General features: G+C 53.3%; 1 protein-coding gene and 1 pseudogene across 3 annotated transcripts in view; one reads left to right on the plus strand and one right to left on the minus strand.

The window, feature by feature from the left end:
• DHRS7B (dehydrogenase/reductase 7B) overlaps positions 1-18,260 on the minus strand; it is a 63,914-nt gene that overhangs the window by 2,124 nt on the left and 43,530 nt on the right. For 2 of the 3 annotated variants that reach the window (XM_054709865.1, XM_054709866.1), the window contains exons 3-6: positions 12,165-12,274; positions 8,272-8,488; positions 7,398-7,490; positions 49-201 (exon numbers count right to left, since the gene is read on the minus strand). In XM_054709865.1, the coding sequence (XP_054565840.1) occupies positions 49-201; positions 7,398-7,490; positions 8,272-8,488; positions 12,165-12,274 (573 nt within the window). The remainder of the gene's footprint in view (positions 1-48; positions 202-7,397; positions 7,491-8,271; positions 8,489-12,164; positions 12,275-18,260) is intronic. The other variant, XM_054709867.1, reaches the window with a different exon arrangement.
• Positions 17,581-18,059, plus strand: LOC103299338 (uncharacterized protein C9orf85 homolog; annotated as a pseudogene).

An 18,260-nucleotide genomic window follows, 5' to 3' on the forward strand; every position in this document is an offset into this window, starting at 1 on the left:
ATCATCAGATAAGGGCTTTTTATAAAGGAAGAGGAACTGGAGCCTCACCTCCATGTCTGGAGCCGTCGGCGGCGATGGCGTTGAGGGAGAGGTTGGTGCGGATGTAGCCAGGGCTGAGCACAGTCACCGCGACCCCGTGCTGCTCCAGCTCTGCGCGCAGACAGTCACAGAAGGCCTGGGTTGCATGTTTGGAGGCTGCATCTGCAAAGGTGGTGGCCAAAGACAGGGTGTGAGTTGGGGTGGGGCAGGGCCTGGGCTGAGACCACATATTCATGCTCTCTTATTTAGGAAACTGGCCCTATAATTTACACTTAGACAATTACAGTATCATAGCAACACCCATCTCCTTAGAGAAGCACATGGCATCCTCACCATTAGGATTTGTACCTGAAGTATTTCTGAGGAAAGGAACGACATGTCTCCAACTCTCCCAAATGGTTCAGGAAAGAAAAAGTATAAACTTCATATACACATACATGTGCACATGCAGAGAACATGAAGCAAACATGTAAATGTTAACAACTGGGGATCTGCGTGAAGATCACAATGGGGGCTCTTGTTTCTGCAACTTTTCTAAGTCAGAAATTATTCCACTTTAAAAGGAAAACCTCGGAGAAACCAAGATGGCGGCATAGGTAAACACCTGAAATTGCTGCCTCGCACAACTACTTCAAAACTACAACTAAAAGTGAGCTGGGCCTCCTTGGAGAAGAAACCTGGATTCCACAAGATATGTGATCAGTGCTGGGACCCTGCCAGCAGGCGAGGGGATGCCAAGGCAGGTGCTGGGCGCGGAGGCCATGGGGGCATAGGCTACCAAGGAGACAGAACTAAACCTCACATCACCCTGCTTGGTCCCGGAGGATGGCTGGTTAGCCAAAGACGGGTAAGATTCCTCAGGGAAGGAACAACCTAAGACAGGCACAGTCGCATAGGGGCCATCAGGAGAGAACTTGGGGGTCAACAGAGGTGGGGCACAGACCTTCACCCCCCCAAGTTTGCAGGGGCCTGAACCCTCACCCCTGCTGAAGGAGATCTCCTGCCCCCATGGCTGCTCAGCTTCACATGCCCAGCTCAAATCGGGACCCAGGTAACAGAGACTTCACCGACAGCAGATGCCCTCTCACTGCAACAAGACTTGATGGAGATGTTTTACACCCAGGATCCGGGGAACTGGGGTCTATGATATCTAAATCCAGCCTAGCACCAGGAATGCTCAGGGCCTACTCAAGAAGGCTAATAATCCTCTCCACTAATAATTACAGGGTAAAACAAGATGGTTGTTAGAGTATTAAATTTGACAGTAAAATAGTAGTCAAGTTTTCAGACTAATTTAAATTGGCCAATCAAAATAAGCAAATACTCTAGAAAAATCAATTGTACTGGACAAAAAAGCTGTTACTAAGTATTAACTAAAATTTTTATTGGTAGTTCATCTCATGGTAAAATTGCATAACATATAATGAACCTAAAGCAGTCACATTTTAGTGCAAAAAAGTAAAATTTAAAAGCTATCAAGATTACAGCATAAAATTTCCAAAAGCCTCCCAATATTTAAACCAAAAAAGGGGGGATAGTAGAAGAATATCATGTAAGGAAAAATATCCTGTAAATAAATTACATCTAGAAAATTTTTACTTTAGAAAATTAACTTTCATTTGTAATGCTAACAGCAAGTCACCCAGGTAAAACATACATGGTGTCAAAACAAGCCAAAGGAAAATCGTTTGGGCAAAAAAATGAAAAAGGATCGCAAGTCAAATTTATAGAAAATATTCCTTTATTAACTTTTGGTCGAGAATATGTTTGTATATTTTCAGAAAACAACTCCAAGACATGTGGATTCCTGCAACAGAGAGGAATTGACAGGAGTGCTCCAGCCATGAAGTCAGAAGAGAAACAGTCCAGAGATGGAAGACGCTGACAATGCCTTGCCATACTAGCAGTCAGCAGATATGCGTTACTGCAGATTGCCCAGGACCAAACCAGAGAGGGTTGGACCTGCAATACCACCATTTGTCCACCATCCAGAACTGAAATATCATTGCTGTTATGAACACATAAACAACTGTTGGACATAGAAACCGGGACTCAAAAGAACTGTTGGCCCAGAAAGAAACTCACTATAGACTGATTCATTTGCCTCTCAGCATAACTATTATTGCTTGTCTCATTTTTGGTTCCTATAAGTGTGTTCCTAGTATCACATGAGCTCACTCATCTAGGGGAAATGATGAACAACATAGACTGAAGAACAAGAACAGCAATGATCAGACTGTCAGACCTCAGAGGGAAGGTAGGGGAGGGTGGGGACAAGGGAGATAGATCAACCAAAGGACTTGTGTGCTTGCATATGAGCCTAACCAGTGATCACGGACAACAGGGGGAGGGGGGCATGCGTGTGGGGGGGTTTGGGAAGGGAACGGGGGGGGGGGTGATGACAAATATGCGATACCTTAATCAATAAAGTAATTTAAAAAAATAAATAAATAAATAAATCATCACTGAGGGAAAAAAAAACTACAACTAAAAGACAAAACGGACATCATCCAGAAACACAGGAAGGCAGGCTGAGTGGAAATTCTACAACTAGAAGGGAAGAGAAAAGCACACTGAGACTCAGAGGAGGTGCAGAGGTATGGAGGCTTGAGCATGGAGAGGGCTGGCAACTGAGTACGCGGCTGGCTTTTTCAATCTGGAGGGGGACACAAGCTCCCGACTGCTCTGAACTCCAGTTCCTGGTGAAATTCTGGGGACCCAGACTCATACTGGGTGAAACTGGACTGTCTGGCAGCGGGCCAAACTCAAGGGCGGCTTTCTCTCAGAGGTGCTTGCAGTGATTACCGCGGGACACTGAGACCCAGGGCCCTCTTAGATGGGAAGCCATTGCTGTTTGCTCCGCCCTGAGACTCCGCCCCATCCAATCTGTGCGCAGAGGCTTTTGCATATGAATGGCCGGGCCCTTTGCAATCTAAACTTACCTAACAAACTGCAGCTGAGTCAGTGAGACTCAGAACATCCAATAGAAGGCCCAAGGCCCCACAGCAGCTTGCATTGCTTCACAGCTGGGCCTCATCTGGGCACCTCCAAACCCCAAACAAAGAAGAGGAATCTGCAGATCTCTCTGTAGCTCCTGCTGGGTAGCCTCAGGCAGAGGCTAAATTAGTACCTCCTTGGAGATCCAAGTGCCAGTGTACCCAGGGGTCAGAGTGGGACCATACAGATTACAACTCTTCAGATCCATAAGGGAAACACTCAGGGGGCAGACTCAGTGAGCACCAAAGCCCCACTGAAGCAAGTCTTGCCTCATAAGGGTGTCTCCAGCACAGAAGTTCTCCCATTGTAGACACAGCTGATTCTCACAGCCAATTGGTCTGGAGGTCAATTCCTCCCAGTGATACCAACAACAATCAAGGCTTAACTACAACAAGACTGTGCACACAGCCCACAAAGGGGTGTACCAAGAGTGTCCACCTCAGGTAACTGGGGAGGCCGAGCCACTGGGCCCTATAGGACACCTAGCACACAAAGCCACTCTATCAACTCAGGGAAGCAGCCAAAATGCGGAGACAAAGAATCAGGTCACAAATGAAAGAAATGGAGGAAAGCAAATGACTGGATATAGAGTTAAAGACCACGGTTATAAGGTTTTTCAAGAATTTTCTAGAAAAGCCCGAGAAATTTAGTGAGACCCTCGAGGATATGAAAAAGGACCAACTAGAAATTAAGCATACACTGACTGAAATAAAGAATAATATACAGAGATCCAACAGCAGACTAGAGCAGTGGTTGACAAACTCATTAGTCAACAGAGCCAAATATCAACAGTACAAAGAAGCAAAAAACACCCAACCGGAAAAGCAAAAAGCAAAAAGAATCCAAAAATATGAAGATAGTGTAAGAACCCTCTGGGACAACTTCAAGCGTACCAACATCCAAATTATGGGGGTGCCAGAAGAAGAGAGAGAGCAAGATACTGAAAACCAATTTGAAGAAATAATGACTGAAAGCTTCCCCCACCTGGTGAAAGAAATAGACTTACAAGTCCAGGAAGCTCAGAGAACCCCAAACAAAAGGAATCCAAAGAGGACCACACCAAGACACATCATAATTAAAATGCCAAGAGCAAAAGACAAAGAGAGAATATTAAAAGCAGCAAGAGAAAAGCAGTAGTTACCTACAAGGGAGCACCCATACGATTGTCAGCTGATTTCTCAACAGAAACTATGCAGGCCAGATTGGAGTGGCAAAAAATATTCAAAGTGATGAATAGGAAGAACCTACAACCAAGATTATTCTACCCAGCCAAGCTGACATTCAGAATTGAAGGGCAGATAAAGAGCAGATAAAGAGCTTCACAGAGAAGAAAAAACTAAAAGAGTTCATCACCACCAAACCAGTATTATATGAAATGCTGAAAGGTATTCTTTAAGAAGAGGAAGAAGAAGAAAAAGGTAAAGATAAAAATTATGAACAACAAATACATATCTATTAACAAGTGAATCTAAAAATCAAGTGAATAAAAAATCTGATGAACAGAATAAACTGGTGAATGTAATAGAATCAGGGGCATAGAAAGGGAGTGGACTGACAATTCTCGGGGGAAAGGGTTGTGGGGGTGCAGGAAGAGACTGGACAAAAATCGTATACCTATGGACAAGGACAGTGGAGGGGAGGGTAAGGGCAGAGGGTGGGGTGGGAACCAGGTGGAGGGGAGCTATGGGGGAAAAAAGAGGAACAACTGTAATAATCTGAACAATAAAGATTTTTTTTTTTTAAAAAAGGAAAAAACCCCAAACAAAAAAAAAACACCTCACTTCATGCCTAACGGGTACAATATTCAAATAGGACAGAGGATATAAAGTCGAGAAGTTAAAGCCCTGCCTTCCAATCTCACTCTCTAGCGGCAGCTGATGCGAATGGTCTGCCTTAGTTTTTATATCCTATGTACACACATGTGACTTTGCATGTAAGTAATTTTTTTACAGAATGAGCTCATACTATTCATGTTATTCCTGCAAGTAGCTTTTTGCACCTGGTGACAGCAGACTGGTCAGACGGCCTCCACGCTGCCACACAGACCTGCCCGCACCCCACAAGGCACCGGGTGAGGCACCAGCCCGGAGGGGCCATCACAGGCTGCCCCGAGGTCTGTCACAGAGGCTGGCTCCCAGTGAGCACGTGGCACGCGCTCCTGAAGCCTCAGCCGGCTCTCCCAGGTATCTTGTCTGATGAGCTTCCACGCGGCGCGTTCACCTGGAGGAGCTACCCAGCCGGCTCCACCTCCGCCCCGGAGCCACCGCTGCTCCTCCGCTGGCTCACAGCCCGGGACAGGCCCTCCGCGGGGACACAGACCCTACAGGACAGTGTCGGGAGACGCGCATCTCCACTGAAAACCAGTTTCCTCCAACTCAGACTTCCATGTGCTTTAGCCCTAGGAAAGGGGGGATCCATCAGCCAATAAAACGAGCCCCATGAGAAACTCTGACCTTCCACCTGGCCTGGGGCCAGCTTCTTCGGGGCAGGCCAGGCTGCTGGCTGCCCGAGCAGCTGGCGGGCAGGTGTGGAGAGATCTGCTCACCAGCGGGCTCCAGGAGTGCTGCCCAGGCCCCGGGACTGAGAAGAGTGGGTCCTCCTGGGGCCCCAGGTAGAGGCTGCACCTGGCAGGGCGTCTCCCGAGCCTCCGCTGCATCTGCAGCCAGGCCGCCGACTCACCACCACCGGGGACGGCCGCCTTCGGCCCTGCTGCCCGCCAGGCACCTGCTCAGCACACTGGCTCCTCTCACCTCGTCCCCAGAACAGCAGCTCAGAGCGGGGTTCACGGCGGCCGAGCCCCTACGTTTAGTCTGGTCATGACAGTGCCCAGACCAACCACTATGCCCTCCTTCAGTCACCGGCCAAGTGGAGAACAGAACTCAGATTACACCGAAGTAAAGTGTGGAAATAATTCTGCACCAGGAACATGGACCATCCTTCATTCTGATGTACCTATGATGAACGGTTCATCGTGTGCCTTACCATCTGCGATTTACGTCGTCATCCCCGGGCTCGGGCAAGCTTAGATGGCTGTCCGATGCCATGGCCCTGACCCACACCACCACCCAGAAGCAAGGGCCAGGGCTCTGCAGTTCACAGGGGCTTTTCACCTCCAGGTCTGGTTTCCCTGCAAACAGCTTTGCGGGCACGTCACGGCCTGAGGACATACAACTAGAGCCAAGCGGCGAGCTGGGTGCAGGACAGTGAGCCTCCGCCCAGCCACGCTCCTGGGCTCACGGGGGGCGGGTGGAGGGCACGCGCAGCCCAGCACGGGAGGTGGTGAGAGCAGAGGGGTCTGTTATAAGTATTTACTTCCAGAGGGTGGAGCAAAGGAAGAGTTACTAGGACAGAAATTCCTCTGAAATCTTTTAAGAAAACTAGACTGCCCGAGCCAGTTTGGCTCAGTGAGTAGAGCGGACTGAAGGGTTCCAGGTTCGATTCCCAGTCAGGGCACATGCGGGGGGTGGGGGCTCCATCCCCAGAAGGGGCGTGCAGGAGGCAGCCAATCAGTGATTCTCATCATTGATATTTCTATCTCTCCCTCTCCCTTCCTTTCTGAAGTCAATAAAAATATTTTTTAAAGAAATTTAAAAACCCAGATTCAGTTTGCTTGCTGGTGCTACATGATGGCAGACAGATTAATGAAATGCTATCTCAAATTTCTGGCATCATCACTCCCATCCATGGAGGTGGAGTGTGAACTGGACGTCAATCTGGCAGTTTTAATCATTTGGTCCTACCGTTTCCCCTTTGGGAATTCATCTTACCGAACCCTCCCTGCGTGCCTAGAGATACAAGTATTTACGATGTCCTATGTGCATCACTGTAGATGGTCAGACTGAAGGGGAAAACGAAGTGCCCAGGAAACTGGCTCAATTACGTCATGGACCTATTCACTGAGTCGCTATATGTCCACTGAGAAGCACTCGGCAGACCCGTGTGCTGCTGTAGAAAGACACATTGTCAAGTGAGATGGGCAGACCACAAAACAGCATGCGTAGTGGGACTCATTTTGGGCGTTAGATCTGGAGGCATAAACCCCGGGGACGTGAGGCGACAGGACCTGGGGGACATGGGACTGACGACCGTGGGGAACGCTGCGCGGCTGCCCCCGCCTCCGCTGAGCAGCTCACAGGCCAGCGCCCTTCCTGACTTCGCAGGGCTGACGGCCCGGCCCACACTGCAGGTGGAGACGGGGTGCGGAGCGGGCAAGGGGCAGAGCTGGGCCTGCGTGAACCCGGGCATCCCATCCGCTCAGGAGGCTGCTCACTCTGCACCCAGCACTTCCCAGGCCGAGTCCCGGCTGGAAGGGTTTCCCAGCCTCAGGCAGGAGCAGCAGAAGCACCGGAGGGGAGACTCACATGCGGACCGGAAGGGCACGCTGATCTTGCCCTGCACGCTGCTGATGGCGACCACGTGGCCCCGCCGCCGCTGGACCATGGAGGGCAGGAGCGCTGGGGGGAGAGGGGGCTTCAGGAGAGGAGCTCCTCTGGCCGCAGCTCCCCGGCCCCCCCCCCTCAACCCACCCCCCCCCCGGCCCGCGCGAGAGGAGGCGACACTGGACCTCATGGCACCAGCAGGTGCACGGGGAAGCCCTCAGGGGGGAGGGTGGGGAGGGCCGTGTCCGTGTCCGGGGAACTGCTGGGCCTCCTGCACCCACAGACCCCGCAGAGGGAGGCGGAGCCAGAGCTCGCACACGGCCCTCCTGTTCCGGGGAGAGCCTCCCCGGAGCCCCGGCCAGGCACAAGGACATCTCCGCTCTGCAGGGCTCACCGCGCCCCCAGAGGAAGGGGACGATGCTCTACAAAGGAAGTGCCACTGAGGAGACCACCTTGACTTCAGACCAGAAAGCAGATAAAGGAAACGCAGATAAAAGTCTGAAAAAGCTGCCCTGGCCGGTTGGCCTCCGTGGGTAAAGTGTGGCCTGCGGACCAAAGGGTCCAGGGTTCAATTCCGGCCAAGGGCACGTACTCAGGGCTGTGGGCTCATCCTCAGTGGCAGGAGGCTGCCGATCCATGCTTCTCTCTCCTCACTGATGTTTCTCTCCCTTCCCCTCTCTCTGACATCAATAAAAAGCTATTTTTTAAAAGCCTGGGAACAAGCACCGAGCTGTAAATGACAGCGCGTTCCCAGGGTGAAATCGAGGAGGAGGTCAGGCAACGTCTGGCTAACAGGGAACCGAGTGAAGTGAAAACACAAAACCAACACGTCCTTTTCTTTCATCGAAGACGTTACCTTTCGTCAGAGCAACGGGGCCGAAGTAGTTCGTCTCCATGACCCTCTTGTCCACGGCCACGGGCGTGTCCAGGACGGCGCCGCGATAGCTCACCCCCGCGTTGTTGATGAGCACGTCCACGTGGCCGAAGCACTGCAGGATCTCAGCTGCGGCCGCGACGGTGGCCCCGGTGTCTGCCAGGTCGAAGGTCACCAAGGAAGGCGTGTGTGTCTGCACCTGGTCAGACAGGACAGAAACGAAACGCACCTCAGAGGGACAGGCATGTGGGCACGTGTCCCTCCACCAGAGCTGGGCTGGGGTACCCGCCAGAGCTGATGCCTGCCCGGTGGAAGGAGGGAGAGCGGAGGAGTCCGCACACGTGAGGCGCTTACGGACCAGGGGCCGCTGATGCCCAGAGCACTGGAGACCGACAGGGCGGAGTCGCCGACCCTGTGGCTGCAGCTGCTAGGCGGCTACACTGTGCCTCGTCTGACCCGCCAGAGGACCAGCCTGAGACCCCGTTCCCGCGACAGACCTCAGAAGTCACCCCACCCTTCTGGAGGCCGGACGATGGCCACGGGCAGGCTGCCGCGGCCGCTGCAGGGCAGTCCTTTCAGCGGACGGCCCGTGGCTGGCACCACGACGTGCCAGGGGAAGGTCCCAGGCAGCCGAGGGAAAGGGAAAGACAGAGCCAGACGGGCCTCAAGCGGAGCCCGGCCCAGGCGCCGGGAGCTCCCCCTCGGCAGCCGCTGCGCCGCCCCAGGCCCCGGGCTGTGGGAACATCGCCTGCCCCCCCCCCCCCCCCCCGTACCCCCAGGTTTTGGGCCACCTGTGTTCCACCCAGTGGGCCCCGCCCCTTCCTGAGGTTCCAGGACCAGGGCACTCTGCTTCTCAGGTCCCTCGGGAACGGCTCGGCTGGGAAACAGCAGCCCCGGCACCGCCACATTCTGGGCCCCCAGGAGACGGGAGCTAAAACCCCGGCACACGGATCTCGGGGTAAGTACTTTGCTCCTTCCTAGGAAGTTCCCAAGTAGCTGAATGCGGTCAGAGCACGGCAGCCCGAAAACACCAGGCACGGCCGACGGACGGGCCTCCAGTAAGCGGCCATGACCCCCCTGGTGACGACTGGCATCTCACACACCTCAGTGCCTGCTCCCCTCTCTGTGGGGGCCAGCCACGCTGCACTGGCACCTCAGCGGGGCCGCCTCCCTTACGTGTTCGTTTTGTATTGTTTCTTTGGAGGGAGCACGAACCGCAGAAAGAATCTTCGGACCGTTTTTATGTCCTTAGGTATTTCCTTTATCCTCTGAGAAGGGACGACTAGCACTGGCGGCTGCGTGGCCTTCGCGGCTTCACCACTCTGAAGGCACGCCCTCCCTCCCTCAGGAAGAGCCGTCGCCTCTCCCCTCTCCTTCCCGCGCTGGGGACCGAAGGATCTGGCTGGGCGCTAGCTTCTCGGCGCTACCAAGAGACGAAAGTAAAACCACTTCGTGTGCCTGCCGGACGAGCCACGCCACGGCGCCGGGTGTCCCTGAAGACACCCGGTGACTGGAGGAGAGGATCTTAAAGAACTCCCCGTAAAACCCTTTCACAGACTGTGAAACGAAAACCACTGGGTGTTTTGTTTTGTTTTAAGTGTATTTTTATTGATTTCAGAGAGTAAGGGAGAAGAAGAGAGAAACATCAATAATGAGAGGGAATCACTGACTGGCTGCCTCCTGCACATTGGACTGAGCCCGCAACCCAGGCACGTGCCCTTGACCGGAATCGAACCTGGGACCCTTCCGTCCGCAGACCGACACTATCCACTGAGCCACACCAGCCAGGGCAGCACTGGGTGTTTGAATAGAGATTGTGACTCACAGCTGGTGCTTTGATCTTCAGCATTCGCCTTTGTGCACCTCATTTTTTTAATATATATATTTTATTGATTTTTTACAGAGAGGAAGGGAGAGAGATAGAGAGTTAGAAACATCGATGAGAGAGAAACATCGATCAGCTGCCTCCTGCACACCCCCCACTGGGGATGTGCCCGCAACCAAGGTACGTGCCCTTGACTGGAATCAAACCTGGGACCCTTCAGTCCACAGGCCGACACTCTATCCACTGAGCCAAACCGGTTTCGGCTGTGCACCTCATTTTAATTCCCTGCTCTGGTGTGTGGGCTTAGAATGTCTGAATATATAACTAAGTGTAGATGTAAAACATACTTCGATGTCATGTTGTGTTTTTTGTTTTTAAAAAATTAAAACAGATCAATTTTCAAAAAAAAAAAAAAAAGGAAAGAAAGCAATCCCATTCACAGTTGCTTGAAAAAACACATACTTCAGAATAAATATAACCAAGGATGTAAAAGACCTGTACTTAGAAAATAATAAGACATTGATGAAAGAAACTGAAGAATCCTATCTAATAAAGAGGGAATATGCAAATTGACCATCACACCATAACAAAGATGGCTGTGCCCACAGCAGAGGCAGGGATCCCGTAACACAAGATGGCTGCGCCCACAGAGGAGGCCGAGTTACTGTAACGAGCCTCAAGGAGCAATCAGCAGGGACCTGAGGGTGCGTGGCGCTGGGCCAGGGCAGGGGATCTCAGGCTGTGCCCCTGCCCCAATGCCAGGTTGGGGGACATCAGGCCGTGCCCCCTGCCCAGCAGGGATTGACGGGGGACCTCAGGCCACGCCCCCAGTGCCGGGCCAGAGGACCTGAGGCCGTGCCCCCCACCCTGGTGCCAGGCCGGGAGACCTCAGGCCACGCCCCCTGCCATATGGGGCTTGATGAGTGACCTCAGGCCACGCCCCCCATCCACGGGGCTTGACAAAACAGCATACATATCAAATCGCATATATATCAACACATGTGTAACTCCATCTATTGAAAAAAATCGGCATTATTAACCAGTACACCTGGTATATCCAAAAAAAATCGAAAGCAGGGACTCAAACAGATACATGCACACCAATGTTCACAATAGCCAAAAAGTAAAAACAACTATAGTGTCCATCAACAAATAAATGGATAAACAAAACGTGGTGTACACATACAATGAAATATTTTTCTGCCATAAAGTGATGAAATTTTAAAAAATATTTTAATTTATTAGAGACAGAGGAAGGAAAGGGAGAGAGAGAAACATCAATGTGAGAATGAAACTGATCGGCTGCCTCCCCTCTATCGGGGACTGAGCCCGCAACCCAGGCATGTGCCCTGACTGGGGAGCAAACGGGCAACCTTACAGTGCATGGGACAACGTGAGCCACACAGGCCAGCAAAAGGATGAAGTTCTGATACACGCTACAACATGAGCTTTTAAAAAATGATGCTTAGTGAAGTAGCCAGACACAAAAGGATGAAGTTCTGATACACGCTACAACATGAGCTTTTAAAAAATGATGCTTAGTGAAGTAGCCAGACACAAAAGGACAAATACTGTCTTCTTCTACTTACATGAGGTACCTAGAACAGGCAGATTCAGAGACAGAAAGTAGAGCAGAGGTTTCCAGGGGCTGGGGAGAGGGGGTAAGAATGAATCCATGTTTAATGGGTACAAATTTTGTCAGGGATGATGCAACGGGTTTGGGTAGAGACAGTGGTGATAATTACATACATTGTGAGTGTATTTAATGCCACCGAGTGGTACACTTACAAATGGGTAAACTGATAAACACTGTGTTATACCTATTTTTCCATAATTAAAATTTTAAAAGTCATCATTAACCTGCCCAGGTGCCCGCCGGGGAAGGGGAGGGAGCAGTGCTAACAGGGTGGGGGGTCTGGCCGGCGGCGGAGCAGCTGCTGTGGCGGCCTGCGGCCACCTGTACAGGGACCACGTCCAGCAGCCCAGGGGCCACTATCTCAGCAGAGGACGGACCGACCCTTCGCCCCAGAAGACGCGCCCGTGGGCTCACCTCGGAGGCCCGAGAAGCGGCGAGTTCTTTGGCGAGCTGCTCCAGGGCCTCTCTGTTCCGGCCGCAGAGCACCAGCTTGGCGCCCACAGCGTGGAAGACCTTGGCGCATTCTGGAAGGAGAAGAGAACCTGATGTCTGAGACAATTCAGTGCCTGCCTCCCCAGTGCAGCTCCCACTTACCCATGTTCCATAACCTGTATCGTTTCTACATGCACAGAACATGTATGTGCTAGCCCCAGTCACAGGCCAGGCATGGAGCCAGGAACTGGGGTCCAGTGATGAAGGAGCCCCAGAGAGCTCGCATCTGGGGCTGGACAGGCATCTCAGGGCGAGGGGAGGCCGCCTGGCGGACAGACTTGCCAGGTGCTGTGCTCAGAACTTCGCATCCCGTCTTTAGCTCCGAATAACCTGTGAGCTCCCCCCATGTTCACAACGGAGGAAGCTCAGAAAGGTCAACCAGGCAGTGCAAGCTACTGTGCTGTGCTGGCCTAGGCCTAATGCTAGCACAGCCCAAGTGCTGCCCAAGTCATTTTAACGCAACAGGTACGATCTACCAGGGCCCTCACACGGGTCTGTGGAAACCCAGGGACACAGGGCTCTGTTGAGAGGGGCTGGGGGGCCTGAGGGGCTCTTTGTGGATAAGGCAGAGGGGACGGGGGAGCAGAGGGGACAGGGGGAGCAGAGAGGGCAGGGGGAGCAGAGGGGAAGGGGAATATAAGACAATATGGGACTGGCACTCTGAATCTGTGCCAGTAACCAGTATTCTGACTCACATGCTTGCTAGGAGATCATTAGCTCCATTCTTATCTGTGATGCCTGTCCTGCCTTGCAGAACCTGTTTCCCGGAATACTCCCATTTTAGAGGCCATAAAGCATGAACCATATAAGCCTTCCAGAGGGGGTTGTCAGCACAAAGCTCATGAAAAGCCGGGAAGCCTGGTCCATGTGTGGGGGACAAAAGGAATGTTTCCTCCGTATCATCACCCAGGCTTTGGAGGCTGGGTCCCCAGTAACCGCACTAGTGCACCTGCAGGTCTGCAGTAAAGGCTCCTCCTGACCCCGCTTATTCTCCCGCTCTGCCTGCCAGCTTATCTACAACAGGGGCGGGGAGAGGGGAAGCAGATTGGATGGGGGATCAGGGGGAACAGAGGGGCAGGGGAAGCAGGGGGAGCAGAGAGGGTAGAGGGAACAGGAGGGACGGGGGGGGGCAGGGGGACCGGAGGAGATAGGGGGAGCAGGGGGGACAGGGGGAACAGGGGAGCAGGGGAAGCAGAAGGAACAGAGGGGGTAGGGGAAACAGGGGGAGCAGAGGGGGTAGGGGGAGCAGAGGGGGTAGGGAGAGCAGAGGGGACAAGGGAAGCAGGGGGAGCAGAGGGGCAGGGGGAGCAGAGGGAGCAGAGGAGCAGAGGGAGCAGAGGGAGCAGAGGAGCAGGGGGAGCAGGGGGAGCAGAGGAGCAGGGGGAGCAGGGGGAGCAGAGGAGCAGAGGGAGCAGGGGGAGCAGAGGAGCAGGGGGAGCAGGGGGAGCAGAGGAGCAGAGGAGCAGGGGGAGCAGAGGAGCAGGGGGAGCAGAGGAGCAGGGGGAGCAGAGGAGCAGGGGGGCAGGGGGAGCAGAGGAGCAGGGGGAGCAGAGGAGCAGGGGGAGCAGAGGAGCAGGGGGGCAGGGGGAGCAGAGGAGCAGGGGGAGCAGAGGAGCAGGGGGAGCAGAGGAGCAGGGGGGCAGGGGGAGCAGAGGAGCAGGGGGAGCAGAGGAGCAGGGGGAGCAGAGGAGCAGGGGGGCAGGGGGAGCAGAGGGGCAGGGGGAGCAGAGGAGCAGGGGGAGCAGGGGGAGCAGAGGAGCAGAGGGAGCAGGGGGAGCAGAGGGAGCAGAGGAGCAGGGGGAGCAGAGGAGCAGGGGGAGCAGGGGGAGCAGAGGAGCAGGGGGAGCAGAGGGAGCAGAGGAGCAGGGGGAGCAGAGGAGCAGGGGGAGCAGAGGAGCAGGGGGAGCAGAGGAGCAGGGGGAGCAGAGGAGCAGGGGGAGCAGAGGAGCAGGGGAGCAGAGGGAGCAGAGGAGCAGGGGGAGCAGAGGAGCAGGGGGAGCAGAGGAGCAGGGGGAGCAGGGGGAGCAGAGGGAGCAGGGGGAGCAGAGGGAGCAGAGGGAGCAGGGGGAGCAGAGGAGCAGGGGGAGCAGGGGGAGCAGAGGGAGCAGAGGAGCAGGGGGAGCAGAGGAGCAGGGGGAGCAGGGGGAGCAGAGGAGCAGAGGGAGCAGGGGGAGCAGAGGAGCAGGGGGAGCAGAGGAGCAGGGGGAGCAGAGGAGCAGGGGGAGCAGGGGGAGCAGAGGAGCAGGGGGAGCAGAGGAGCAGGGGGAGCAGAGGAGCAGGGGGAGCAGGGGGAGCAGAGGAGCAGGGGGAGCAGAGGAGCAGGGGGAGCAGAGGAGCAGGGGGGCAGGGGGAGCAGAGGAGCAGGGGGAGCAGAGGAGCAGGGGGAGCAGAGGAGCAGGGGGAGCAGAGGGGCAGGGGGAGCAGGGGGCAGGGGGAGCAGAGGGGCAGGGGGAGCAGAGGGGCAGGGGGAGCAGGGGGCAGGGGGAGCAGAGGGGCAGGGGGAGCAGAGGGGGCAGGGGGAGCAGGGGGAGCAGAGGAGCAGGGGGAGCAGAGGGGCAGAGGGAGTAGAGGGGCAGGGGGAGCAGAGGGGCAGGGGAAGCAAAGGGGGAATCTCTCCTTCTCAGTTGCTGACCCTCCATTCCACACCCGCCAATCTTCTCTAGGTGAGTGACACGCCACACTCCCTTGTCTGGAGTCCTCTGCCCACTCACTCTCCCTGATTTCTGGAAAGTCTCTCATCTCAAAAGTCCTAGCGCTAGGCCACAAGTCTCCTCAGCCGTTTGGCTTTGGGTCCTTCTGGATAGGGGACGCCCAGTCCAGAGGGTCCCTCTCGTTTCTTTTGGCGATTTGTTTAGCAGTGGGGACACCTGCCCTAAACAGTCACCTTGGGATTTGTGGTCACTCACCCTTCTTCTCTCGTGGGCCACACCACACTCCCTCTGCACACTCAGAGGGGAGATCAGACCCAAGCACCTCATTTTCTTTTGTAACACAGTCTAGCCACAACATAAACTAGATAATAAGTCTCAATGGCCTGAAAACAGGACTTGCAATTATAACACATTGCACAATTTAGATAATTGCTGTCACCGCAATGGAAAATGGTCAGAGGTTCCCTACGTCCAGGCCTTTTTCACCTTACAGTCCCATCCTCTCTCTCAGTCCTGCTCTACCATCAGATCCTTCTCCTTCACACCGAACATCATATTCCTAACACTTCTGATTCTCAATCTACTTTGGACCCCATAGACCACCGACCTCCACCCCCTTGCACATCCCCTCTCTCACCTGCAGTAGATCCCAAAACCCAGATCCTCCTAACCAGCAGCCATCTTCTCCCCGGCCCCTGAGAGCCCAAATCCCAAGAACTCAAGCTCCAAAACAGCCTTTTCCCACCTAACACTCGCTCTCTGGCCACCCAAAGGCCACCCTCAACAGCCTCTTCTATTCCCGCGCCCATCCTACCCCTGAGGGAGGCCGCAGGAACTGAGGGCTTTGTGGTCAAATAGGACGAACTTAATGAGATCACTCAGGGCCCTGACGAAGACCCAGCTCTCCTCCTGCCTCACGGAGGCCTTGCAGAAATTCACCACCTTAGACCCCACTCCCCAGAGGAAACCCGGCCGGCAATAGAAGCACGAGCGTCTGGTGTGGAAGGGCAGGTCCCAGCTGGCCTCTGGGCCCTGGGCAGCACCCGGGCCCCCAGGGCCTCCACACGCCCCCTCTGCCTGAGTCATCGGGCCCCACCACCGTCGCCTCTGGTCCCACTCGCACCTGCCTTGGCCTGGCGCTGCCCGCTCGCCTGCTCCACCATCCCACTGTGGTCCCGCTCTTGTCAGGGCCCATCGGGGCCAGCAGCGCCTCCACTGCCTGCTGCCAGCACCACGTGGCCAATGCCCACCATGTTCTGCGCTGCCCCCTGGTGATCAGCACACATCAGTGAGTGGTCAAACTCCCAGTAGAGGGGACAATTTGTGTGTTAGGCTTTTATTATATAGGATCAGCTCCTGGTATATGCCAAAAACTTCAAAAACTAGACACAAGTCCACAAACCCCTCGAAAAGACCTCATTAACCTGGCCTTTAAGGTCTTTAATAATAGAGACAAAGAGACCCAAGTCCAAAAACTCAAGTGAGATCAGGCCAAGGCGGAGGCCCATTAGGAGGCCTTCCAGCTCCTGGCCACCTCTCTCATGAACCCCAAACGAAGTGCCGGTCCTCCAACCGCGGGTAAGGCAGGGGCTCAGCCTCCTCCGGGCCCACGCTTCAAAGGCAGCAAGGAAGGACGTGGGCCAAGTCCTGCCCAAACCCGAAGCCCCCGCCTGGGCCCTGCCCAAGGTGCGGAAGGGAAGGCCACTGGAAATCAGACTGTAGTCTGGCCCCTCCCGGTCAGACCCCGGCCAATCCAGCGAGGCCGCCCGCTGGATCCGGTTTGGAGCTCCCAGACCCCCTGGGACTTAGCCACCTCACGTCTACACTGCATCTTACTAGACACCCCCTTTATCCACTCCTTTCTTGTTCTACCTCAGTGACCGACCGGGCTACGCACCCCCTCCTAAAGCCCAGCTCTCCCAAACCTCAGTCCCCTACCGCAGTTCACTCTCACCCCACAAGGCGGAGCCATTCCTTGGACTGTAAACACCTTATCTCCTCCATGACTGTCCCCTCCTCTGAACAAGAAATGGTCTCCTTTCTCAGGCTCACTGGGTACTCTCACCTCCGGGTTCCCAACTTCAGACTTCTCCCAAAGCCCCTCTATGTCATGACATGGCGACCCCTCACTGAGCCTTCAGATCCCAAGGCCGCATTCTCACCCCTTTAATGCTCTGAAAACTGCTCTCACCTCAGCGCCTTCTCACCCCCATCACTCCACCCTTCCCAAAGAACAACTTTCTTTACTGCACAGGCTTACTGAACAGTCCAGCTATTATCAGAAGCTGAACTCATTATCACCCACACCTTATCATGTTCTAAGGAAAAATGTGGCAGTTTTAAATCCAAGCTGCTAGAGGCCTGGGAACAAGCTGCTGGGCCTGCTCCCTCCTCCCCCCGTTCTCTTCTCCAACCTCATATGCCTACACATAACTTTCCAAAGTCTTCATTAACTTAAAGACTTGGGAGCGTTGCTGGATTAAATGATAAACATCTAAATAATTTACAATAGCATAAAATACTGAAACATTGATTGCTAGATGAGTTTTAATTTGCCTGCTCTTAGTTTTTATGTCAGAAGGTCTCTTGTACTTGGTTGAATGTATATCTTCTTGAAAGTAAGAGTGTGGTTAAAGTGTGTCATAGGAATCTTCCTTGTCCCAGCATTTGGTGATTGTGATTTCGTGATGAGCTCCCAGGGAGGGAACGTGACCCATTCCAGGCCTCAGAAACATCAAAATACATTTAGCTTCAAAAATGACAAGTTTGATAAGAGTGTTCAGGCCAAGAAAATTAATACAAAACTTCATGATGGAATATGTCAGCGCTGTAAAGAAGTTCTTGAACGGCGTGTAAAATACAGCAAATACAAACCATTGTCAAAGCCTAAAAAATGTGTTAAATGTTTACAAAAGACCGTGAAAAATTCTTTTCACATAATGTGTAGAGACCAGGTGCCTGTGAACTTGAAGTTTGCGCGAAATGTGGAAAGAAAGAAGACATTGTTACTCCGTTTAATTAAGAACCAGAAAAGTCAGAAAACATTTAAAATAATCCACATTCCAGTTGTAGAAGAAGCTGCAGAAGAAATAAAGAAGAAAATGATGATTTAGATTTTGATATCGATTTAGATGACTCAGAAGAAGATGACAATCAAATAGATTAATATATCAAAAGTCAGTGTGAAAACATAACATTCTGAACAACTTTAGACTTTGAGGGTTTTATAGAAAAATACTGTGAAATCCTAATAAGAATTTAGAATAACCTATAGAAAATAATAACATTTATACATGGACAATATAAATTGTGTATGGCATTTGAACAATTATAAAACGTATGCAGTTTTCTTACAATAAATTTCCAA

Source organism: Eptesicus fuscus, chromosome 20 (genome assembly GCF_027574615.1).
Source record: "Eptesicus fuscus isolate TK198812 chromosome 20, DD_ASM_mEF_20220401, whole genome shotgun sequence".
In the NCBI taxonomy this organism is placed as follows: Eukaryota; Metazoa; Chordata; class Mammalia; order Chiroptera; family Vespertilionidae; genus Eptesicus; species Eptesicus fuscus.